Source organism: Schistocerca gregaria, chromosome 6 (genome assembly GCF_023897955.1).
Source record: "Schistocerca gregaria isolate iqSchGreg1 chromosome 6, iqSchGreg1.2, whole genome shotgun sequence".
In the NCBI taxonomy this organism is placed as follows: domain Eukaryota; kingdom Metazoa; phylum Arthropoda; class Insecta; order Orthoptera; family Acrididae; genus Schistocerca; species Schistocerca gregaria.
Genome location: NC_064925.1, coordinates 104,378,697 through 104,404,551, shown reverse-complemented (window position 1 = coordinate 104,404,551; position 25,855 = coordinate 104,378,697). Strand labels below are relative to the sequence as shown.

Here is a 25,855-nt window from a genome sequence, read left to right as displayed (position 1 = left end):
GAGAGAGAGAGAGAGAGAGAGAGAGAGAGAGAGAGAGAGAGAGAGAGAGAGAGAGAGAAATGCTAAAGAAAAGTTTGAGTCCAGTTTGCTTAAGCACAATTTTAATCAAAAAGCAGTCTTGAGCATTATATCAGCACAGTGAGAAAACCTTTGACACTTTCAGGAATGAATGATAGAAATTTTACAATGAAATATGATAGGATGAATGAAAGATTTCATTATCTAGTCTTCTCAGTTAAGGTTAATAACAACTGACTGCTTGGAGCTGAACAATATCTTCAGGAAATTGGTATCACAAATGATACAGTATAGGATGGAGATGCAATGAGAACACTTGTGGGAATCAGCAACTTGCAAAGCAAGAACTGGAAGCAACAGAATCTGGGCAAAAGAATGGAAGAGAAACTTCATTGAGAAGATGAATAGATCTTAGGAGAAAAAAAAGAAAGCAAATTCATCAGCTAAATAAGTTCAGTTGGGCACTTCAGTTAGGTATAATGATGGAAAAAAAGTTCCTAAATTACATTTAATTTACAAATTAGAGCAACACTTATTCATTTGTTTAACTTATATAATACAAGCAATAAATGTATATTATAAAATAGTAATTGAAATGTTGTTGACCATGTCTTTAAATTGGAATGAAAACCTTTTCACACATATGAAGTGATCATACCTCCACTTTCTGTATTCCAGTAGTATGTATGGCCTTCATCTGATTTGGCTTCCCACCACACTTTTTTCTCCTCCTTTTTTTCTGTTTCAGCGGTTTCTGCAGATTCTTTCACCCTAAAGGCAATATCTACCAATTCTTTTTCTTCCGAGGTGCCACCCTCCTCTAGATTTTTCTGCATTGCTTTCTCTTTAATAATTTTTGATGTGTAATCTGCTTCAGCTTCCACATCCTTCAGATACGCTTTCATGGCAGCCTGTAGCAAAATTTTACCAGCGCATTTGTTATAACTCTGAGTGATTTTCAGTTTAGACATACTGTCAACTTAAGGAGAGAAATGAAAGTCACTGATATTTTGCTGGAAGAGAAAGGTCTTAATTGGTGATATCCCCACACATATTAACAGAACAGCATCATGCAAGAAATCTAGAAAGCTTTTAAACAAAAAAAAAAAAAAAAAAAAAGATTCGTAGTCCACACAGCTCTGATCACAAATGTCAGTCTTTTTTTTCTGGTGCTTTTGTCACTCATTGGTGCACAGTCAGAATGATTATTAATGTATTTAACAATGTTAATCTAAGGGGTGACCAGTTGCCCTTCCTGTCGTCATTCCATTAGCCCCAAGAATGGAATACATGTACTCCCATTGGCTGCATACTGCTATTCATGTGACAGTGAGAGAAGGTTTTCTAAATGTTTGTGAACCGTGTAACTGATGTGGAACTTGGGTACCAGTCCACTATTTACCTAGTGAGAGGCGGGAAACTGCCTAAAACCCATGTTCAAGCTGGCTATCACACTGACCCTCATCATTAATTCACCAGCTGGGTCCAATCAGGTGCACCTCCCCCACCTGAAAGCAGCACATCTGTCTGGGTAGGTAATAGCAAAAGTTAATACTATTCCAATTTAAATTCAATTCTCTCTCTATTGGCTTATGTACTGTGGGTCTGAGACACCTCTGGAAAACATTCATCTGATGTGGGGAAATTATGTTGGAGCAGCTGTCTTCGTGTTCTGCTACAGAAGAGAAAAGAAGAGAGAAACACACACACACACACACACACACACACACACACACACAACAAACGCGCGCGCGCGCACACGCACGCACTTGCTTGTAGAAGAAGTATGTAGTTTTATTTAACCTTTCATTTGCTTTCAGTATCACAATAACAATGCAATTCGTTTTTTGAGATTCCCTAATGCAAGTCAGATAAACTGTACAGTTACCTTCCTCACCACTGGACTGGGGATGAAAGGGAGGGGCCATAATGTGCCAGATGCCACTCTTTGTGCAAAACTCTTCAAAATCTTGAAACACAAACTGTGGGCCATTGTCAGTTGCAAGCATATATGACAGTCCTTCTAGGAACAAAAAAACATTGAGAGGGTTGTGGCTGTAGCTGCTGTGGTTATGGACAGGTAGAAAACAACATAAGTAAATTTTGAGAAAGCATCAACTACTACAAGCCAAAAGGTTTTAAGGAATAGACCTATAAAATCAGCATTAATATGCTCCCACGGGGTGCTGGGGGCCGACACATGGGGAAAGAGAGGTCCGTGGTGTCACCCCATGGGTGGCGCTCTGAGAGGAGGCTGACACAATACATGTGATGTTACTGTAAACACCCAACCAAAACACATTGCAGTGGGCCAAAAATTTTGTACAAGAAACTCCCCAATGGTCCAGGTAGAGAAAGCGCATCACACCGCACCACAATGTGGATAGGATCACAACTGTGTGCACTGACTCTTCAGTAGCCAACAGTAACACACTATTGAAAATAAGGCAGTGATGGTGAGCACAATAATCACACAAGGCTTGGCTTGATGGTTTACCTGGTCAGCCGTGATGGACATTTGTAAAACAACCAGACACAGGACAGGATCGGCCACGACAGCCACCATCCATGGGGTTTCAGAATTCAATGTCTAAATGGAGAACCTACAATTTATCCTGATCAAATGCTGGATCAGGGCCAAATGGCAACTGAGAAAGAGAATTTGGATTAGCATGTAGGGCAGTGGGTTGGAAATGAATCTCATAGTTATAGCATGACAAAAACAGAGCCCAGCATTGTTGGCAATGGACTGCTTTGTCCAATAAAGATGCCAAAGGGTGGAAAAGAGAAACAAGAGCGACAAAACAAAATTTAGAACCATACATGAAAATATGAAATTTTTTTGAGTGTGGCTTCTTTTTCTATCTGTGAGTAGCACTGTTGCTCCTGAATGAGAGTTTTGGAAGTGTATACAATAGGGTGTTTGGAACAGTCCACATATTTGTGCATAACAATGGCCCCAAGGCCATACTGGGAGGCATTGGTCGATGAACTAAGATGTTGGCCTGCTTGGAAAGTAACTAAGCATGGTGCAAAGTGTAATTTTGACTTCAGTAGGATAAAAGCACACTCACAGGTGGGCAACGAGTGAAAAGGAACACCTTTTCATAAGAGAGCATGAAGTGGCTGAACCACTGTGGCTGCAAAAGGAAGAAATTTATGGTAGTAAGAAATCCTTCCAAAAGAAAGGCAGGCAATTCTTTGGCAGTGGTAGAACACAGCAAAGCTGCAATGCTTCAACTTTGAATTTCACCTTCCTCTACCTAACACAAATATTTACTAACAAAGAGATAGAGGGGCTGGCCAGTACTTACCTCAGCTCAGTACAGCCGATAGAAACACAAAATCTATCGGCTGTACTGAGCTGAGGTAAGTACTGGCCAGCCCCTCTATCTCTTTGTTAGTAATTGTTTCACATCTTTATATGAGATTTTCCATTAATTAGTTTTAACACAAATATTTCTCTCATTTCTTGATTAAGAAAGCAGTTTATATCTGGCACAGCATTTAATTCATTAGCAGCTGCTGAATTTCTGCTGTTGTCGTTATATGTTTTCTAGTATGCCAGACTGTACCATTAAGTTATAATTTAAATTTATTACTCTCACAATATCTGTGTGACAAGGTGTATGGCAGAAAATGAACACATTTCACTTTGAATTGCCAGTTAAAATAAATTGTGGCTGCCTATATATTATGCTACTGATGAGTAAGTGAAACAAATAATTTTACTATACCTCTTCCATCTTTTTCATCTCATTGTCAATGTTTTTATTACTCTCATATTCCTCTCGGCTCTTCTTACTAATTTCTGAGATGCGTTTGGCAACATTCTCCTTGTGTCTGGAACCACCCTCATGGAATTCAATGCTCTAGAAATAAACAGTTACAAGTTACAGGATTCCAAACAAATATTAAAAAGTTGGTAGGAACTGGCATATTTCTAAAAATTTTAGGCTCTGAACTGTTCAGTTTAGCATAATACAGATGAATATTAAAATGAAATACAGAAGGACTATTTATTTGGAATACACAAGAAATTGCTAATGGAATAGGGAATACTGTAGGAAAAGATTTCAATTAACTGTGCACAAATTAGTTCAATGCAACTTTAATTTATTCTATTAGTTAGCAAGAATCAACAACACACTTTACTCTTTCTCGTGTTAAGTCTGGTACTTTTAGCAAAGATTAATGCTGTGGAGGATTTGTGCCATTCCAATGTAAAATTAGACTTCTGTTTGTGTGATGATTTGCTACACATTTCAACTCATGTAGACCTACAAATAGCTTATAAGCAGGAGCAAAAACATTGCAGAACTATATAATAATTGAGTAATGCAAACATAGAACCACTCAGGCCACTTAAAATCAAAGACATTATAAGCATCCATATACAACAATGTGTTGGTTAATATGTTGCATCTGTGAGTTCCTGATAATTTGATATTCAAAGGTATGGTGTGTATAAATAGAAGACACATTTTTATGGCAAAAAGTTACTTTCAAATTTTTGTGAACCAAAAATCCAGAATTGTCCTCCATTTCCCTCACTACTTTGGGTGCGAGTCAAATGGCTAAGTTATGAGTGATTTGGCATGTGTGTAGGTACGTAAATAACAATTTTCTCTTTACCAGTTGCTGCACACCATGACACAAATGGCTTAGTAACTACTTCAATGCCCGTGCTATTTGGGTTCTCCAGTTCCAGCACCTGCTCAACTGAATTGAGCATCTCTCTCTCTCTCTCTCTCTCTCTCTCTCTCTCTCTCTCTCTCTCTCTCTCTCTCTCTCTCTCTCTAAATCTACACCTCCTTCTTCCCCAACATTTCATTCCTTGCCACTTACATCCCATATTGCCAGCACTGCCACCAGCTTTAATGTGTGTGACATCCACATTCCCAAACTACAAAAAAACTTTTCGCATTCTATATTGTTTTTCTTCCCATATAGCCTCAGATTTTTCAGACAGGTTCATGAACACAGACAGCACACTACCACCATTTTTAAAAGAAAAGAGTGCAGAAAAAAGAATGGCTTTCTTGAAGAAGTGCTTCAAGAGTTTACCTAGTATGGTTTAAGGAGGCCAAAGAAATAGCACATCTGAATGCATATGCACCCAGATCTGAATTTTTAATTAAAAATAAGTATATTGCATCTTGAACAACTGATTATTTGTCAGGTAGAATGAACAGCATCCTTAAGAAACCCTCAGTCACGTTGAAAAAGTCATGTAATAAATTGGCCAAAATAAGTGTGTGTGTGCATGTATTTTAACCCCCCAAAGTTCTCTTCCCTCCCCAAGCCGCCTCCTCAATACTCTGCAGACCACTAGAAATCACTACATACAGCAAACAGCTACCTATGTAACAGACAGTGTGAATTAAGTCCCAAACACCACAAGCTGCTTCTTGGAGCACTAACTGAGAGGGATGCCAGAGGCATCACAGATGTATGATTTCTATACAGGTGTGTCACAATTAATGACTGCCTGGGGTGTCAGACTGGAGTGGGCACTAGGGGAGCCCATATGCAGTATTTGAATTCAGTGCACATCATGACTAATAGCGAAAACTTACATAGGTGAAAGAGTATAATATATATACCTTATTAGTCCACCTAATTTTCAACATTTGTCTGTTGCACCATATCTCAAATGTTTCTAACTTCTTCCATTCTGGTTTCCCCACAGTCCATGTTTCACTACCATACAATGTTGTGTTCCAAACATACATTCTCAGAAATTTCTTCCTCAAATTATGGTCTATGTTTGATACTAGTAGACTTCTCTTGCCCAGGAATGCCATTTTCTCCAATGCTAGTCTGCTTTTGGTGTCCTCCTTGCTCTGTCCGTCATTGGTTATTTTGCTGCCTAGTAAATAGAATTCTTTAACTTCATCTACTTCATGACCACCAATCCTGATATTAAGCTTTGTGCTGTTCACATTTCTGCTACTTCTCATTACTCTATTCTTTCTTCGCCTTACTCTCAATCCACATTCTATACTCATTAGACTGTCCATTCCTTTCAGCAGATCATGTAATAGTAATTCTTCTCCACTTTCGCTTAGTACTGCAATGTCATCAGCGAATTGTATCATTGACATCCTCTCACCTTTAATTTTAATTCCACTTCTGAATCTTTCTTTATTTCCCTCATTGATTCTTCAGTGTATAGACTGAGCAGTAGGGGCGAAAGAGTACATCCCTGTCTTGCATCCTTTTTAATCTGAGCACTTCATCCTTGGTCTTCCACTATTATAATTCCCCTTGGCTCTTGTATATTTTGTGTATTACCCATCTCTCCCTTGAGTTTACCCCTAATTTCCTTGCACCATTTGGCACTGTCGAATGTGACGAACGCTTTTTCATCTTGATTTCTTTTTAGTCTTGCTTACATTGTCAATCACAATGTCAGAACTGTCTCTCTGGTGCCCTTACCTTTCCTAAAGCCAAACTGATCATCATCTAACACATCCTCAATTTTCTTTTCCATTCTTCTGTATATTATTCTTCCCAGCAACGTGGATGCATGAGCTGTTAAGCTGATTGTACAATAATTCTCAGACTTGCCGGCTGTCAGCTCTTCCTGTCTTCGGAATTGTGTGGATGACATTTTTATGAAATTCAGATTGTAGATCACCAGACTCATACATTCTACATGCCAATGTGAATAGTCATTTTGCTGCCTCTTCTCCCAATGATTTTAGAAATTCTGGTGGAATGTTATCTATCACTTATGCCTTATTTCATCTTATGTTTTTCAAATCCCTTTTAAATTCTGATTCTAATACTGGATCCCCTATCTCTTCTCAATCAACTCCTACTTCTTCTTCTTCTTCTTCTTCTTCTTCTTCTTCTTCTTCTTCTTCTTCTTCTATCCCATCAGACAAATCTTCCCCCTTACAGAGGCCTTAAATATACTTTTTCCACCCATCCATTCTCTTCTCTGCATTTAACAGTGGAAATCCATTGCACTCTTAAAGTTAAACCCTCACTTTTAATTTCACCAAAGGTTGTTTCGACTTTCCTAAATGTTGATCAGTCCTTCCGACATTCATTTCTCTTTCGATTTCTTCACATTTTTCATGCTTCCCTGCACTGCCTGTTTCAGTAACTTGTATTTCTCTATTCCTGAATTGCTGTGACCACTTTTGTACACCCTTCTTTCATCAACCAAGTGAAGTAGTTCTTCTGTTACCCATGGAATATTCACAGTTAATTTTTTTTGTATCTATGTTTTTCTTTTCAACTTCTGTCATTGCCCGTTTTAGAGATGTCCATTCCTCTTCAATTGTACTTCCTACTGAGCTATTACTTACTGCAGTATCTATAGTCTTAGAGAACTTCAAGCATATCTTTTCATTTCATAGTATTTTTGTATCCCACTTCTTTGCATAGTGATTCTTCCTGAGTTATCTCTTACACTTCAGCCTACTCTTCATCACTACTACATTGTGATCTGAGTCTATATCTGCTCCTGGGGGTGCCTCACAATCCAATGTATGATTTCAAAATCTCTGTCTGATCATGATGTAATCTAACTGAAATCTTCCCGTATCTCCCGAATTTTCCAAGTATACCACCTCCTCTTGTGATTCTTGAACAGAGTATTCACAATTACTAGCCAAAACTTATTGCAGAACCCAATTAGTCTTTCTCTTCTCTCATTCTTAGTTCCTAGCCCATACTCTAGTGTAACCCTTTTTTCTATTCCTTCCCCTACAACTGCATTCCAGTTCCCTAAGACTATTAGATTTTCATCTCCCTTTACTACTGCTACTTGTTCAGTATCCTGCTATCTCTTTACCTTTAGCTTGCAATGGCAGAAAGTACACCTGAACTATTGCTGTCGGTGACAGTTTGCTGTTGATTTCAACAAGAACAACTGTACCATTGAACTGTTCACAGCAACACTCTCTATGCCATACCTTCACATTCACTACTCCTGTTACACAGTTTTCTGCTGTTATTGATATTACTCTATACTCATCTGACCAGAAATCCTTATTTTCTCTCCATTTCACATCACCGATCTCAACTACATCTAGATTGAGTCTTTGCATTTCCCTTTTCCAATTTTCTAGCTTCCCTACCACGGTCAAGCTTCTGACATTCCATGCCCCAACTCATAGAATGTTATCCTTTCATCGGTTATCCAATCTTTATCTCACAGTCACCTTCCCCTTGGCAGACCCTCCTGGAGATCCAAATGGGAAACTATCGTGGAATCTTTTTGGTTGGGCTTAGGTTGTTTGGAGGAAGAGACCAAACTGTGAGGTCATCGGTCTTATCGGATTAGGGCAGGATAGGAAAGGAAGTGAATCTTGCCCTTTCTAAGGAATCATCCCAGCATTTGCCTGGAGTGATTTAGGAAAATAACGGAAAACCTAAATCAGGATGGCTGGATGCGGGATTGAACCATCATCCTCCCAAATGTGAGTCCAGTGTGCTAACCACGGCACCACCTTGTTCGGTCTGGAATCTTTTGCCAATGGAGAGATCATCATGACATTTTTTTGAATTACACATGTCCTGTGGACACACATTATGTGTCTTTGATGCAGTGGTTTCCATTGCCTTCTGCATCCTCATGCCATTGATCATTGCTGGTTCTTCTGCCTTTAGGGGCAGTTTCAAACCCCAAAAGCAAGAGAGTGCCCTGAATCTCTGTCTGCACCTCCACTCTCTTTGACATGTGACTTCTTATGCTGGAAGTCTTTTGCTGCCAATGTTGATTATCATTCAAAATTTAAGTGGAGGTGGAATTTGAACCCAGGACCTAGTGACATTTTAATTACTAACTAAATACGCTACCCCTACATGGGGTCCAATATTTGCTGATCTGCTTGGGACCAGTTTAAACTTGTAATGTGTATTGTAAGACACCTCTACATGCTAGATGAAGAAGCTATTCATCAGATAGTGGGACATATGTGAGCAGCAATATATTGATCAACTTGATGGACTGAATACCAAGAAGGATTTAAGCATTTACAATGGATTGGTTGGAACAACATGGTATTGAATGTTAGTCAACAGCAGATTCTGATTTCATGGTATGCAAAAAATGTGTACTTCCAAATAGATGGCTTTGATTTTGGTTATTGTATTGTTTTTATTTGTCAGTAATTTTTTTTATATTTATTTTTATTTTCATAACTATTATTCTCTCATTCTTCACTCCCCCTGACTCTAAGACTTCACATGTTTGCAGATATGCAGGTGATGTACAACTGTTCTTGAGCAGTGTATATTATTATAGAAAAACATCTGGTACAAAAACCATTATCTGCAACTTTGAAACAACCTCCCACTTATCTCTTCCTGCAAGCTTATCATCCATTTTTGGAACAATATAAGTCTGTTTACAAAAAACTTTGGTAATTTTCGTGCAGTTAATAGGAAATTTGAATCTTGAATCTAGCACATCAATACTTAATGGGATGAAAGGCTAATCAAGCACATTTTGAAGTTTCTTTTCAGCATATATCAAGTATTTGAATGGACACCAAGTATTTTATTTTACATCTGACACGAGCTTTTTGAAGTCTTTTACACAATCTTACATAACTCAACTCTAAACTACATGAAAATTACTTTTATGTCTTATATTTTCATTGTGTAAATCATAAAGCCCCCCCCCCCCATGAACCATGGACCTTGCCGTTGGTGGGGAGGCTTGCGTGCCTCAGCGATACAGATGGCCGTACCGTAGGTGCAACCACAACGGAGGGGTATCTGTTGAGAGGCCAGACAAACGTGTGGTTCCTGAAGAGGGGCAGCAGCCTTTTCAGTAGTTGCAGGGGCAACAGTCTGGATGATTGACTGATCTGGCCTTGCAACATTAACCAAAACGGCCTTGCTGTGCTGGTACTGCGAACGGCTGAAAGCAAGGGGAAACTACAGCCGTAATTTTTCCCGAGGACATGCAGCTTTACTGTATGATTAAATGATGATGGCATCCTCTTGGGTAAAATATTCCGGAGGTAAAATAGTCCCCCATTCGGATCTCCGGGCGGGGACTACTCAGGAGGATGTCGTTATCAGGAGAAAGAAAACTGGCGTTCTACGGATCGGAGCGTGGAATGTCAGATCCCTTAATCGGGCAGGTAGGTTAGAAAATTTAAAAAGGGAAATGGATAGGTTAAAGTTAGATATAGTGGGAATTAGTGAAGTTAGGTGGCAGGAGGAACAAGACTTCTGGTCAGGTGACTACAGAGTTATAAACACAAAATCAAATAGGGGTAATGCAGGAGTAGGTTTAATAATGAATAGGAAAATAGGAATGCGGGTAAGCTACTACAAACAGCATAGTGAACGCATTATTGTGGCCAAGATAGATACGAAGCCCACACCTACTACAGTAGTACAAGTTTATATGCCAACTAGCTCTGCAGATGATGAAGAAATTGAAGAAATGTACGATGAAATAAAAGAAATTATTCAGATAGTGAAGGGAGACGAAAATTTAATAGTAATGGGTGACTGGAATTCGAGTGTAGGAAAAGGGAGAGAGGGAAAAATAGTAGGTGAATATGGATTGGGGCTAAGAAATGAAAGAGGAAGCCGCCTAGTAGAATTTTGCACAGAGCACAACTTAATCATAGCTAACACTTGGTTTAAGAATCATGAAAGAAGGTTGTATACGTGGAAGAACCCTGGAGATACTAAAAGGTATCAGATAGATTATATAATGGTAAGACAGAGATTTAGGAACCAGGTTTTAAGTTGTAAGACATTTCCAGGGGCAGATGTGGACTGTGACCACAATCTATTGGTTATGACCTGTAGATTAAAACTGAAGAAACTGCAAAAATGTGGGAAATTAAGGAGATGGGACCTGGATAAACTGAAAGAACCAGAGGTTGTACAGAGTTTCAGAGAGAGCATAAGGGAACAATTGACAGGAATAGGGGAAAGAAATACAGTAGAAGAAGAATGGGTAGCACTGAGGGATGTAGTAGTGAAGGCAGCAAGGGTAAAGTAGGTACAAAGACGAGGGCTGCTAGAAATCCTTGGGTAACAGAAGAAATATTGAATTTAATTGATGAAAGGAGAAAATATAAAAATGCAGTAAATGAAGCAGGCAAAAAGGAATACAAACGTCTCAAAAATGAGATCGACAGGAAGTGCAAAATGGCTAAACAGGGATGGCTAGAGGACAAATGTAAGGATGTAGAAGCTTATCTCACTAGGGGTAAGATAGATACTGCCTACAGGAAAATTAAAGAGACCTTTGGAGAGAAGAGAACCACATGTATGAATATCACGAGCTCAGATGGCAGCCCAGTTCTAAGCAAAGAAGGGAAGGCAGAAAGGTGGAAGGAGTATATAGAAGGTTTATACAAGGGCGATGTACTTGAGGACAATATTATGGAAATAGAAGAGGATGTAGATGAAGACGAAATGGGAGATACGATACTGCGTGAAGAGTTTGACAGAGCGCAGAAAGACTTGAGTCGAAACAAGGCCCCCGGAGTAGACAACATTCCATTGGAACTACTGACGGCCTTGGGAGAGCCAGTCATGACAAAACTCTACCAGCTGGTGAGCAAGATGTATGAGACAGGCGAAATACCCTCAGACTTCAAGAAGAATATAATAATTCCAATCACAAAGAAAGCAGGTGCTGACAGATGTGAAAATTACCGAACTATCAGTTTAATAAGCCACGGCTGCAAAATACTAACGCGAATTCTTTACAGACGAATGGAAAAACTGGTAGATGCAGACCTCGGGGAGGATCAGTTTGGATTCCGTCGAAATGTTGGAACACGTGAGGCAATACTGACCTTACGACTTATCTTAGAAGAAAGATTAAGAAAAGGCAAACCTACGTTTCTAGCATTTGTAGACTTAGAGAAAGCTTTTGACAATGTTGACTGGAATACTCTTTTTCAAATTCTAAAGGTGGCAGGGGTAAAATACAGGGAGCGAAAGGCTATTTATAATTTGTACAGAAACCAGATGGCAGTAATAAGAGTCGAGGGGCATGAAAGGGAAGCAGTGGTTGGGAAAGGAGTTAGACAGGGTTGTAGCCTCTCCCCGATGTTATTCAATCTGTATATTGAGCAAGCAGTAAAGGAAACAAAAGAAAAATTTGGAGTAGGTATTAAAATTCATGGAGACGAAGTAAAAACTTTGAGGTTCGCCGATGACATTGTAATTCTGTCAGAGACGGCAAAGGACTTGGAAGAGCAGTTGAACGGAATGGACAGTGTCTTGAAAGGAGGGTATAAGATGAACATTAACAAAAGCAAAACGAGGATAATGGAATGTAGTCAAATTAAATCGGGTGATGCTGAGGGAATTAGATTAGGAAATGAGACACTTAAAGTAGTAAAGGAGTTTTGCTATTTAGGAAGTAAAATAACTGATGATGGTCGAAGTAGAGAGGATATAAAATGTAGACTGGCAATGGCAAGGAAGGCGTTTCTGAAGAAGAGAAATTTGTTAACATCGAATATAGATTTATGTATCAGGAAGTCGTTTCTGAAAGTATTTGTTTGGAGTGTAGCCATGTATGGAAGTGAAACATGGACGATAACTAGTTTGGACAAGAAGAGAATAGAAGCTTTCGAAATGTGGTGCTACAGAAGAATACTGAAGATAAGGTGGATAGATCACGTAACTAATGAGGAGGTATTGAATAGGATTGGGGAGAAGAGAAGTTTGTGGCACAACTTGACTAGAAGAAGGGATCGGTTGGTAGGACATGTTTTGAGGCATCAAGGGATCACAAATTTAGCATTGGAGGGCAGCGTGGAGGGTAAAAATCGTAGAGGGAGACCGAGAGATGAGTACACTAAGCAGATTCAGAAGGATGTAGGTTGCAGTAGGTACTGGGAGATGAAGCAGCTTGCACAGGATAGAGTAGCATGGAGAGCTGCATCAAACCAGTCTCAGGACTGAAGACAACAACAACAAATCCTAAAGCAACTGAAACTGATTTTATTATCAGCTAAAAGTACCAATAATGTATAAATGACTATTCTATCCTCTGGATTTTGATAGTCTCAAACAAATATGAATTTCAAGATTTATGAAGAGCAGTTTGCAAGATAAGTGGTCTATCCATTTTATGTGGTTTTATTACTCCTCAATTTTGACAATCACTTTTAGAAAATAATTCTATGTGACAACAGTAATGAAAGTAAGCAATATAAACCAGCACCACAGTTTTGGAGTCAACATAATAGGATATATTTCTAAGTACGAAACATTCCAAACTGAGCTCCTTGATTAGTTAGTTTGTTTGTGTGTGTGTGTGTGTGTGTGTGTGTGTGTGTGTGTGTGTGTGTGTGTGTGTGCGTGTGTGTGTGTGTAATCCTCACATACAGAGGCAAAACAAGAGGAGAAGAAACGCACTAAAAAAGAAAAGGAAACACAAGGAAAAGAGAACAGAAATCGAAGGGAAACAAGTAGGTAATTGTGACTGGCGGACCTCTTACCTAAAGCCTGGGTGAGCCAGTCACCCAGCAACACATTTAAATCCTCTCCCTAAAATCTGAGGCAACATATTGGACAGGACACAAAACAATAAGACCTTAACCATAGTCGTTGCGTCATCTTGCAAAATAGAGGGCAAATCCGGTGGCAAGGAAACCACCACCCTCTGGTCAGAGAATAAAGGACAGTTAAGTAAAATGTGGCGGACAGTAATCTGGATGCCACAAGCACTGCAGATTGGGGGGTCCTCCCACCGGAGTAAAAAACCATGCGTTAAGGGACTGTGCCCGATGCGGAAGCAAGTGAGGAGAACCTCATCCCACCTACATGACTGGTAGGACGTGCGCCATAGCCACGTGGTGGCCTTGACCAGACGCAGCTTATTTTCACTGACTGCCAGCCACTCCTCCTGCCATTGACACATAACACGAAAACGCTAAAGGGAGGTAACAGCATGGAGGGGGACGACACATTCAACAACATGATGGAGGGAACATGCTTCTTTGGCAACCACATCCGCCAGTTTGTTTCCCCTAATACCCACGTGCCCCGGCACCCAGCAGAAGGAAACCTCCTTCCCCTGTCATTGCAAGTGGAGTAGGGCATCATGGATGTTCTGGATGACCGTATCCGCTGGGTGCAAGTGTTTTATGGTCTGAAGGGCACTCAGGGAGTCAGAACAGATGAGAAACTTAAGACTGGGAACACATCTCATCTGCTCCAATGCCCGCAAGATCGCAAACAATTTGGCATCAAGCTGTAACTTGACGACTCGATCAGGGAAAACAACAGCACAACCAACAGAGTCTCCCTGTTTAGAGCCATCCGTAAATACTGGTACATGGTCCGGATGCCGGTTTAAAATATCGTAAAATAAGGACATAAAAACAAACGCAGGAGTGCAGCTCCTCTGGTACTCTGACAAGTCTAAAAGGACGCTGGGCCTCTGGAGCAACCAGGGGGGCAATTGTGTAAAACCCTGGAGTTGGGATGCCACACGCTCCATAGCAAGGGACTCAAGCAAATGCTTGGCATGAATCCCAAATGGTCTTGTTGCCCTGGGACAACTTGAAAAAGAGACGTTCCATAGGCAGTCGGGCAACGGTAGGATACGCAGGGGAGGTAGGACAGGCAAGGAATTGACACACTTGTCGCACCATGAGGAGTTTCCACCAGATGGCGAGGGGCGGTTCCCCTGCCTCAGCAAACAGGAGTTTGTTTGTGTTGATACCATATTGGCTTATTAACCCATTGTTTCCTCGATTAGTAGTTTAAATGCAGAAAATAAATACTGAAGTCTTCCCAAAAACCATTCAACTTAGTACCCACTAACCTGTACTCCTTGTGATTGGCATTTTTTTTTTTTAATACAGAAGCCATCCCTCCCTTTTCCTTTATATCTACAATAGCATGATATTAGCTTATGCCCCTCAACATGTAAATATTCAGTATCAGTGTTTCCAAAATACTTGCCTAATAAACATTAATACTAACACTGGTATTCCACTTCTCTTTCATTTTCCTGTATAGGTACAACAGGTGTGTTTGAGGTTTACGGGCGCTAAACAGCGTGGTCATCAGCGCCCAAACGCATAGAAACAGGAACACAAGCGGTGAAGGGACGAAGACGGACGCCGAACAAGGAGAATGGCTAAAAGACACAGGCCTGACGCAGTTCCAAATGCGCACATACAGAGGCAAAACAAGAGGAGAAGAAACACACTAAAAAAGGAAAGGAAACACAAGGAAAAGAGAAGAGATACCGAAGGGAAACAAGGAGGTAATCATGACTGGCGGACCTCTTACCTAAAACCTGGGTGAGCCAGTCACCCAGCAGCACATTAAAACCTTCTCCCTAAAATCCGAGGCAACAGATTGGACAGGACACAAAACCGTAAGACCTTAACCACAGTCGCTGCGTCGTCTTGCAAAATAGAGGGCAAATCCGGTGGCAAAGAAACCACCGCCCTCTGGTCAGAGAATAAAAGACAGTCAAGTAAAATGTGGCGGGCAGTAATCTGGATGTCACAAGCACTGCAGATTGGGGGGTCCTCCCGCCGGAGTAAAAAACCATGCGTGAAGGGACTGTGTCCAATGCAGAGGCGAGTGAGGAGAACCTCATCTCGCCTGTATGACTGGTAGGACGTACGCCATGGTCGCGTAGTGGCCTTTACCAGACGCAGCTTATTGTCAGAAACTGCCAACCACTCCTCTTCCCATTGATGCATAACACGAAAACGCAAAAGGGAGGTTACAGCATGGAGGGGGACGGCACATTCAACAACGTGAGGGAGGGAACATGCATCTTTGGCAGCCACATCCGCCAGTTCGTTTCCACTAATACCCACGTGCCCCGGCACCCAGCAGAAAGAAACCTCCTTCCCCTGCCGTTGCAGGTGGAGTAGGGCATCATGGATGTTCTGGACGACCGTATCCGCTGGGTACAAGTGTTGCATGGTCTGAAGGGCACACAGGGAGTCAGAAAAGATGAGGAACTTAAGACTGGTAACACATCTCATCTGCTCCAATGCCCGCAAGATTGCAAACAATTCGGCATCGAGGATGGTAAACGCCGCAGGAAGCCGTAACTTGACGACTCGATCAGGGAAAACAACAGCACAACCAACAGAGTCCCCCTGTTTAGAGCCATCTCTGAATACAGGTACATGGTCTGGATGCTGGTTTAAAATATCGTAAAATAAGGAGGTAAAAACAAACGCCGGAGTGCAGTTCCTCCAGTTCTCCGACAAGTCTAGAAGGATTCTGGGCCTCTGGAGCAACCAGGGAGGCAGGCGAGTAAAACCTTGTCATTGGGGGGCCACACGCTCCACACCAAGGGACTCAAGCAAATGCTTGGCACAAATCCCAAATGGTCTTGTTGCCCTGGGACGACTGGAAAAGAGACGTTCCATAGGCGGTCGGGCAACGGTAGGGTACGCAGGGGAGGTAGGACAGGCAAGGAAATGACACACCCGTCGCACCATGAGGAGTTTCCGCCGGATGGCGAGCGGCAGTTCCCCTGCCTCAGCACACAGGCTGGGGATGGGACTGGTACGGAAGGCACCAGTGGCCAGCCTGATACCCTCATGGTGTACTGCGTCAAGGATCTTCAGATACGAAGGCCTTGCTGACCCATACACGGTGCAAGCATAGTCAAGACGCGATCGGACGAAAGCCCTATAAAACTGCAGCAGACGCGCCCGATCTGCTCCCCAGGACCGATGGCTCAGACACTTCAAAATATTCAGTGCCTTCAGGGTCCGCACCTTGAGGTCTTTAAGGTGAGGCAACCACGACAACTTGGAATCAAAAGTGAGGCCCAGGAACCTCACAGTGTCTCTAAAAGGAAGAACGGTGTCCCTCAGACGCAATTCAGGGGAGGTAAAAAGACGCCGAGAACGATTAAAATGAACACACACAGATTTGTCTGCATAAAAGGTAAAACCCGTCTTTGCAGTCCATGCCTCTAAGCGCTTTATCGTAAGCTGCAACTGCCGACTAGCAGTGACAAGACTGGAGGAAGAACAGAAAACAGCAAAATCGTCCACAAACAAGGAGCATTGGGCAGGACTTCGGATAGTGGACGTGATACTGTTAATAGCGACGGCAAAGAGGGTGACACTTAAAACGCTGCCCTGAGGAACACCATTCTCCTGCACGTACAAATCTGATAGCACATTACCAACCCGATACTGAAAGAGGCGGTGAGAAAGAAAGGACCGAATGAAGATGGGGAGACGGCCACGAAAGCCCCACTCACGGAGTTGATTGAGGATAAGGTGGCGCCAAGTAGTGTCATACGCCTTATTAATGGCAAAGAAGACCCCTAGACAATGCTGGTTACGTAGAAAGGTCTGCTGGATGGCAGCCTCAAGCAGGGTCAAGTTGTCTATAGTGGAACGACATCTCCGAAAGCCACACTGAGAGGGGCTAAGGAGCTGCCTGGTCTCGAGCAGCCAAACTAGGCGGCGGTTGACCATGCGTTCCTACGTCTTCCCAACACAGCTCGTCATAGCAATACTCCGATAACTACTGGGATGCGTTCGGTCCTTCCCTGGTTTGAGGAGGGGAATCAAAATCGCCTCTCTCCACGAGTCAGGGTACGTGCCGGATAACCATATCATATTGAAACAGTTCAGGAGAACTTCCTTGGATGGCAGCAACAGGTGTCGCAGCATGCTGTACCGGATTTGATCATGACCAGGCGCAGTATCATGAGCCACAGACAGCGCAGAATCCAGTTCCCACATTGTGAAGGGGCAGTTATAGGGTTCAGAATTTAGAGACCGGAAGTCCAAGTGACCCCTTTCGATGGCAGTGCAGTAGCGGCAGAAATCTGGATCACAGTTAATAGTGGCGGTAGATTCTGCAAAATGCATGGCCAGTGTCTGGGCAATGTCTCTCGGCGCCGTGAGGAGACATCCCTGATGCAGCAATGCCGTGACAGGGAGCTGGCTGAGTTTCCCGGAAATCCTCCTGATGGCTTCCCATACTTTCGTAGAACTAGTGGAGCGAGAGATGGAATTCAAGAACGATTGCCATGACCGTCGTTTGCTCTCTTTAATCACTCGCCGCGCTCTGGCCCTTGCCACCCGAAAGGCCGCAAGATTGTCAGGTGAGGGACGGCACTTGAAGCGGCGCAGTGCTGCACGGCGGGCGCAGATGGCTGAGTGGCACTCAGTGGTCCACCAAGGGACAGGACGCCTCTTGGGATGACCGGATGACCGTGGGATTGACAATGCAGCAGCATGTGAGATCACGGCTGCAACATGGTCTACCCATTCGTGGACGCTGGCACGGTGTTCCAAAACAGCCAGTTGGCTGAAAAGTGTCCAGTCAGCTCTGCAAAGGTGCCACCGGGGCGGCACTGGTAATGCCACAGCCTCATCCAGGAGGCGAATCCAGAGGGGGAAGTGGTCACTAGAATGGAGGTCAGCTGCAGCCTCCCACAGAGCAGAATCCGCGAGTGCTGGAGAGCAAAAGGAAAGGTCAATAGCCGATGACGATCCGGAAGCAGTACAGAAATGAGTGGGAGCACCAGAGTTGAGGAGGCACAGTTCTTCAGACATCATGACGCTTTCCAGAATGCGACCCCTGGGGCAAGTAGTCGGAGAGCCCCATAAGACATTATGAGCGTTGAAGTCCCCCAGAAGAAGAAATGGGCGGAGGAGTTGGCTAATAAGGTCCGTGATAGCCTCAGAGTCTATCGTATCCGGAGGTGGTAAATAAACAGAACAGACTGTGAGCCTCCGACCCACAAGAATGTCAACTGCAACTGCTTGCAAGTCGGTGACGAGAGGGAGCTCAGATGATGGGTGCATGTCACGGACAAAAACCACAACACCACCCTTTGCCCTTTGCCCTTTGCCCTGTCAGATCATCTTTTCGATATACGGTATAGCCGCGTAAAGAAGGAGAATCAGTGGCCCGAAAGTGTGTCTCTTGGAGACATAAGCACAAGGGGCACTCTCGTATAAGGAGTTGTAATTCGGCCACATGCGTCCTGAACCCATTCAGGTTCCACTGTAATATGGGAGCCAGTGATCAGGGTGGCTGAACTTTCACTCTGCCTCTGTGCTTTGGAGGAGAGACCGTACTGGCCGGAGATTTGGAGGTTGACTCGCCTGGGCAGAAGGCACCATATGGGGGGAGGCTGGAAGTACCTCAATGTCAGAAACCACGGCCTTGTCCGATGTAGCGGGGAGAGCCGCAGATTGCAAAACAACCGCAGCAGCACAAGTGCACTGCAAGCGCAGGTTTTAGTGCTAACACTAGCAACCTCCGTTTGTGTAGCAACAGTGGCCAGTTGTACCGGTTTTTTGAGAGCGGAAGCGAAAGATGTAGAAAACACAGGAGGTTGCATGGCCTTAAAGAGCTTCTTGGCCTCACCATAGGGGATGCGCTTAGATGTTTTAATCTCCTGTATCTTCCATTCTTCGAGATAGATGGGGCAGATCCGGCTCCAGACAGGGTGACTCCCAGAGCAATTCACGCACTTCACAGGCGATGAACAATCGGCTCCGTCATGGGCAGGCTGACCACATTTACCACAAGTGGCTATCCCATTGCACCCCAACGTAGTATGCCCAAAGTGCTGACATTTAAAACAGCGCATTGGGTTGGGGAAATATGGCCGTACGGGCAAACGTAAGAACCCTGCTTTAACATGCTCTGGGAGTCTCGGGCAACTGAATGTGAGAATAAACGAGTCAGATTTGATGAGGTCCCCATTGACTCGTTTCATAATGTGCTGCACGTCAACAATTCCTTCGTCAGCCCACTCAGATTTTAGCACGTCTATGGGGATATCCACCAAGTCCCTACACGTCACAACACCCTTACTATAATTCAAAGTGGAGTGGAGCTCGGTCTCGACAGCGTACTCTCCTAGACAATTTGCTTTCCGAAGGGCAGCGACTTGACGGGAACTAGAAGTTTCAACTAACAGAGTCCCATTGCGCAGTCGCTTTACAGATTTCAGTGTTCCTGCAATTCCCTCAAGACCCTTGTGGATGTAAAAGGGAGAAACCCTCTCAAAGCTACCCTCCTTCCTTTTAATAATCAAAAACACATTCTGATTATCAGCATGTGCTCCATTACTACATTCTGTTAAATCTCTAGCAACACCAGGCACTGGAGGACTCGCAGCGCGTAGCCGCTTTTTCGATGGGGTGTGTTTTCCTACCAGCGGCCCACCCAAGCCACTGGTAGGGGGAAATGTAGAGATCGAAGGGTCCATTGCGGTCCCACGAGCAGCTAGGGAACTAAAAGTCCGCTCAGACAGAGCCCCGCGTGCCTGAGTAAGCCTTATACAACTGGGGTGCGGCAGGTGCCCCAGAGGTTGCCCGCTTGCGACTGTTCCACCCCAACAGCCATGCATCTTCTAGGCGCGGAGCACACCGAAAGATTGAGGGGTTTTTATAGAGGTTGACCTTCCTCACAATCCAGGCGGTCAAGCCAAGATTACCATTCCCCGCAGCACACAACATTTCACCGCCGCGCCGTACGGTGGTCGCTGAAGCATGTCTGGGGGTTACGGTGACAGGACACTGGCGGCGCAGACCAGTCCCCAGTTCAGGACCCCGGGGTCGCCAAGCCCGTACTCAGCAAGTGAATGCTGAGCCCCTGGGGGCTTGGTACAACAAGTTTAACACATTAGTTTATGAAGCTTCATACTAAGTACACAAAAGGTGACAAACACCTGATAGGAAACAATAAATCAGACAGTACAATGGTAAATTAAGGCCACTACAAGTATTAAAATTGCCTGATACTGACAACCACACCACTTATTTACTTATTTTTCTCTCTCTTTTCTCCAGCTTGCAACTGAAAAATTCACTTGGTAAATTGTGGTTTTTATTGATGAACTCTGTGTCATTAATAAATAACATTATTTACTAATGTGAAAAATTTAATGGAATTGCTACAGGAAACAATATTTTTAAATAATTACAAAATTTGATCTTTGCTTTCAGACAAAGGAAAAAATATATTTCACAAAATAGTATGACAATTCCATACTTACAGGTTTGTTATCTGCAATCCAGCATTTACAAAATTTACAGAATTTCTTTGCTTGTGATTTCCAGTAATCAGCCCTAAAATAAAGAAGAAATGACATACAGAAAATGAAGATGCAAAAAAATAATGTAGCACATAAGCACAAGAATTAAATTTTATAAGAAGTGAAAAATATAGCATTTCATACGAGTACTTAAATCCCATAAAAAAATGTTACACCTTTCCTCTCTGAACTGAAACTTGGTTCTCTGCATTGAACATCATTTCAAATGAGTGCTTACACTCAGACAACTATCCTTTCCGCCCTTATAGTGATTACATAATTTTAAAATGTCCTTATTATTACCATCCCTTCCATTTCATCTGCTTCCTTTTCTCTCTGTCTTTACAACCCATCACATAGTAAATTACTATCCAAACAGTGTGTGTGGTCCATGTACATTTTTATTCCTCCTTAAGATTTTTCATTTCCATATACTAACAGAATAGTTGAAACTTCCTGGCAGATTAAAACTGTGTGCCCGACCGAGACTCGAACTTGGAACCTTTGCCTTTCGCGGGCAAGTGCTCTACCATCTGAGCTACCGAAGCATGACTCACGCACGGTACTCACAGCTTTACTCATTCTGGAAACATCCCCCAGGCTGTGGCTAAGCCATGTCTCCGCAATACCCTTTCTTTCAGGAGTGCTAGTTCTGCAAGGTTCACAGGAGAGCTTCTGTAAAGTTGGGAAGGTAGGAGATGAGATATACTGGTAGAAGTAAAGCTGTGAGTACTGGGCGTGAGTTGTGCTTCGGTAGCTCAGATGGTAGAGCACTTGCCCACGAAAGGCATAGGTCCCGAGTTCGAGTCTCGATTGGGCACACAGTTTTAATCTGCCAGGAAGTTTCATATCAGCGCACACTCTGATGCAGAGTGAAAATCTCATTCTGGAAACAGAACAGTTGAACGAACACTGATCGTACATGCACCTAGTGGAGCAAATGCATGATGGAAGGATCCTCCACGGTATTCCATTTTCAAATGTTCCTTCACTTACAAAGAAGCGCATGCACAGGCCCAATACATTTTCTCTCACCACTGCAAAGATGAGTGACATATATGCTGCTATCAGTGGTATTGAGAAACAGCTAAAATCACTAAAACAGGCCTGCAAGACTTTATGGGATACCTGTCATGTTCTATACAGAATCTGCAGCTGAGTTAGCTTCCACTTAAACCATAATACACCACAGAGCCCTGGAACAAAAAGCTGTGCCCAGTGACTGGACAAACGGACTGGGCACACCTGTCTAAAACAATGACAGCAGACATGATCAACAAAACTACTACCCAGTCCCTTTTATGTCCGTTTGTTACAATATCTTAAAACATGTGCTGCACTCAAATAAATTATATGTTTTGAAGAGATATAGCAAACAGCACAGATCCTAAAAACATTGATTATGTGAACCTCAGCTTGCTCTTTTCTCATGTGACATCCTGAAAGTCATGAGTCAAGGCAGTCAAGTAGAAGATGTATTTCTTGACTGCCAAAAAGCATTGGACTCGGTGTGACACCACAGATGTTGTTGAAGGTATGTAGGGGATAACAAATGAAATTTGAGACTGGATTGAGGATTTCTTATAGGGAGAATGCAGCAGGTTACCTTGGAGGGAGAGTCATTGACAGATGTAGAGGTGCTCCCCACAGTAGTGTGTTGGGACCCTTGTTATTGATGCTGTATGTGAATCACCTTGCAGACAATACTAATAGTAACCTCAGACATTTCACAGCTGAAGCAGTTATTAATAGTGAAGTACTTGACTTGATTTGATTTGATTTATTATTGGTCCTGTAGATCATACAATTTGTACAGCAAAGCACATCATGATAAAGGACAAGTCCATTTGAAAAATTATGTTAAGCTGGTATATGATGAGAGATGACAGTAGTGGTACATAACTCACATAGCAGAATATACGTAGGATATATAGACAAAACATAAAAAAGGTGGTGTGTGATGAGAAATGACGGTGGTGCATACTGCACATAGCAGAATACATATAAGAGATACAGACAGAATATGAGTAACAAACAATAATTAAATTATCTTACTAAGTAGAAATATCTACAAGTGAATATACCGATTGTTACAAGTAATTAAAATATTGTGGTACATAGTTCACATAGCAGAACACATATATGAGATACAGACAGAATACAGATAACATACAATAATTAAATTATCTTACTAAGTGGAAACATCTACAACTGAATAAACAGCTTATTGCAAGTAATTAAATTTTTGTTTCAAGAACTTCATGTACAGAATAGAAACACTGATTTAGTAGCAATTCCTTTAATTTAGTTCTTGGGAGGTTCTTCTACATTTTAATGTCCATACATTTAACCCCATTTGCATATAATTTTGTGTTGTGTGCTACAATTTGTAACTGTGTTTTGTTTCTGGTCTCATGTGTGTGGCGGTCTGCATTTCTGTCGAGGGTGTCCAAGTGCTGTACTGTTTAAACAAGCTAGTTCCAATATTTAGAGGCATGGCAGTGGCAGGATTTTTAGCTGTTGAAATAGTGGTTTACAGTGTTCAGTTCTTTTTTTACATTTCATTATTCTTACTACTTGTTTTTGTAACTTGAAAATTGTGAGAGAATCAGAGCTCTTTCCCCAGTAGATTTGGCCACAGCTCAAGACAGACTCAAACAGGGCATGGTACACCAGCTTCAAGGTATCAGGTTTTACTAAGCTTTTGTGACAGTGCCTCAATATGTGGTTTCCAATTTAGTGTGTTACTGATGGTAAGTCCAAGAAATTTGGTGTCCTGCCTCTACGTAATGTCATCTTTGCCGATAACTATAACTGCAATGAAGGGGGTTAGATTTTGTCTAGTATGGAAGTTCATACTTACAGTTTTTTGACTATTTATGAGTAGTCTATTTGCTTCAAACCACGATTGTAAATGACAAGTAGTTTCATTAACCGCATCTTGCAATGTGTCACTTCTACTGGTTATCAGGATATTTGTATCGTCCACATACAGAAAGGAGCTGGTATTTGGTATGTGTTCTGGGAGATCATTTATGGACAATATGAAAAGAACAGGGCCAAGGACAGATCCCTGAGGGATGTCATTTGTTGTATGTAGTATATCTGTCTGATAAAAGCTGCACCAATATTCAGTTAGATCTTTAGAAGGTTTCAGAGTGGTGCAAATATTGGCAGTTTGCTTTAAATAATCAGAAAAATAAAGGTACAACATCAATGACTTAGAATTAGAATTCAGTAATTCATACAAATATTTAGATCAAACAATTTGTGGAGATACAAAGAGGTATGATCTTTTAGGCTCAGTCGTCGGAAAGAAAGGTGACATACTTCAGTTCATTGGCACGATACTAGGAAAATGCTATCAGTCTTCACAGGATTCTGCTTACACAACACTTGTGCATCCCACCTTGGAACATTGCTGAAATATGTGGGACCCATATGTAATAGGACTAACTAGAGATATTGAATGTATGCAAAGAAGGGTAGCACAAATGGTCACATGTTTGTCTGGCTCATTGAAGAGTGTCACAGAGATTCTGGAGAGGAGGATTCTTGAAGATCTATTCAATCCCACAGTAGACTAGTTACAAAAATTCAAGAACCAACACTAAGAGAAGGATCTAGAGATATTATTCGTTCCCAGATATACTGCTTCTGTAAGGGCGATGAAGACAAAACATAGACTAATTACAGCACACAGAGAGGCTTTCAAGAAGTCATTTTTTGCACACTTTACACATGACTGGAATAGGTAGAAATCCTGAGATGTGGTATCATGCTAAGTAATCTCTGCCATAAGCTTCACAGTAGTTGGCAGAGTAGCATGTAGATGTATCCTGCTAATTGTAAAAGTGGTAATTACATCAGATATCCCAAAAGTCAATTGAATGTTTTTTTTTTTAAGTTTTATTTAATTTCTGTGCTTTCTAACTGATGTAAAGTACAAAATCAGCATTTCTAAATCTGATCAAATATTTCCAGCCTACTTTGAATCATAAGAATGACTCAACATTTAAGCCTGTTTACTGAATCGATTTATGACCACCTTTTTTAGTTTAAACAGTGTTGAACAATCACACTAATGTAATGTCAACAGCCATCGCCAGTGCTTAATAATTAAGAGTGTTGGACGCTCAGATCTGAGTGCTTTTTATAAGCATTTTACCTTAAATGGTATGTTGTGAAAATGGCATGGAAAGACATGATAGTATGTCCAAAACTATGCATTATATTTTTATTTGTATACACCACCTGACAGGAAAACATTACTGTAACAGGTCAAGAAAGTATCACCTTTTTTTTCTTTACATAAACAAACATAGACAGAAAAATAAATGAAAATTTGAGATAATCTATATGGTACATCTGTTGGCATGTAACTGAGCTTGTTAGCACTAAACTGGAAAGAGGAGATGGATAGAAAGATCCTGCCCCCCATAAAATGCCCAGGAGATTGGTTGGTGCCTAGGTGACTTATCACTCAAATTAAGGTCTCATCATATCATTTTTGTTCATCTCTGCAGATTCTACTGAATAATGTATTAGCGTTTTCTGTGAGAAATTGCTGGCAATTTTTAATGCAGTTAGTTGAAGAGCCTTGTAATGAGTGCAAGAATAGTAATAGTGCAAGGAAAAGTCGTGGAATTTGATACAGATTGAGAAAGTTATATACAACAGGATTATAAACTTTCTTAACAAACACAATCTGATGTTCGAAAATCAAAATGGTTTCCTAAAAGGTAAATCAACTAGCACTGCAGCTGCTCAACTAACTGAAGAGGTGTTAGGGAGTATCAAAAGCAAGGAACATGTGGC

The 25,855-nt window shown here is 41.9% G+C and overlaps 1 protein-coding gene and 1 long non-coding RNA gene across 2 annotated transcripts in view; one reads left to right on the top strand and one right to left on the bottom strand.

Moving 5' to 3' along the window:
- Positions 1–25,855, bottom strand: part of LOC126279099 (WW domain-binding protein 4) — a 114,669-nt gene that overhangs the window by 7,481 nt on the left and 81,333 nt on the right. Inside the window, exons 2-4 of the mRNA XM_049979572.1 lie at positions 20,999–21,071; positions 3,756–3,890; positions 677–929 (exon numbers count right to left, since the gene is read on the bottom strand). Of these exons, the coding sequence (XP_049835529.1) occupies positions 677–929; positions 3,756–3,890; positions 20,999–21,071 (461 nt within the window). The remainder of the gene's footprint in view (positions 1–676; positions 930–3,755; positions 3,891–20,998; positions 21,072–25,855) is intronic.
- LOC126279102 (uncharacterized) overlaps positions 1–25,855 on the top strand; it is a 190,829-nt gene that overhangs the window by 128,632 nt on the left and 36,342 nt on the right. The window lies entirely within an intron of this gene.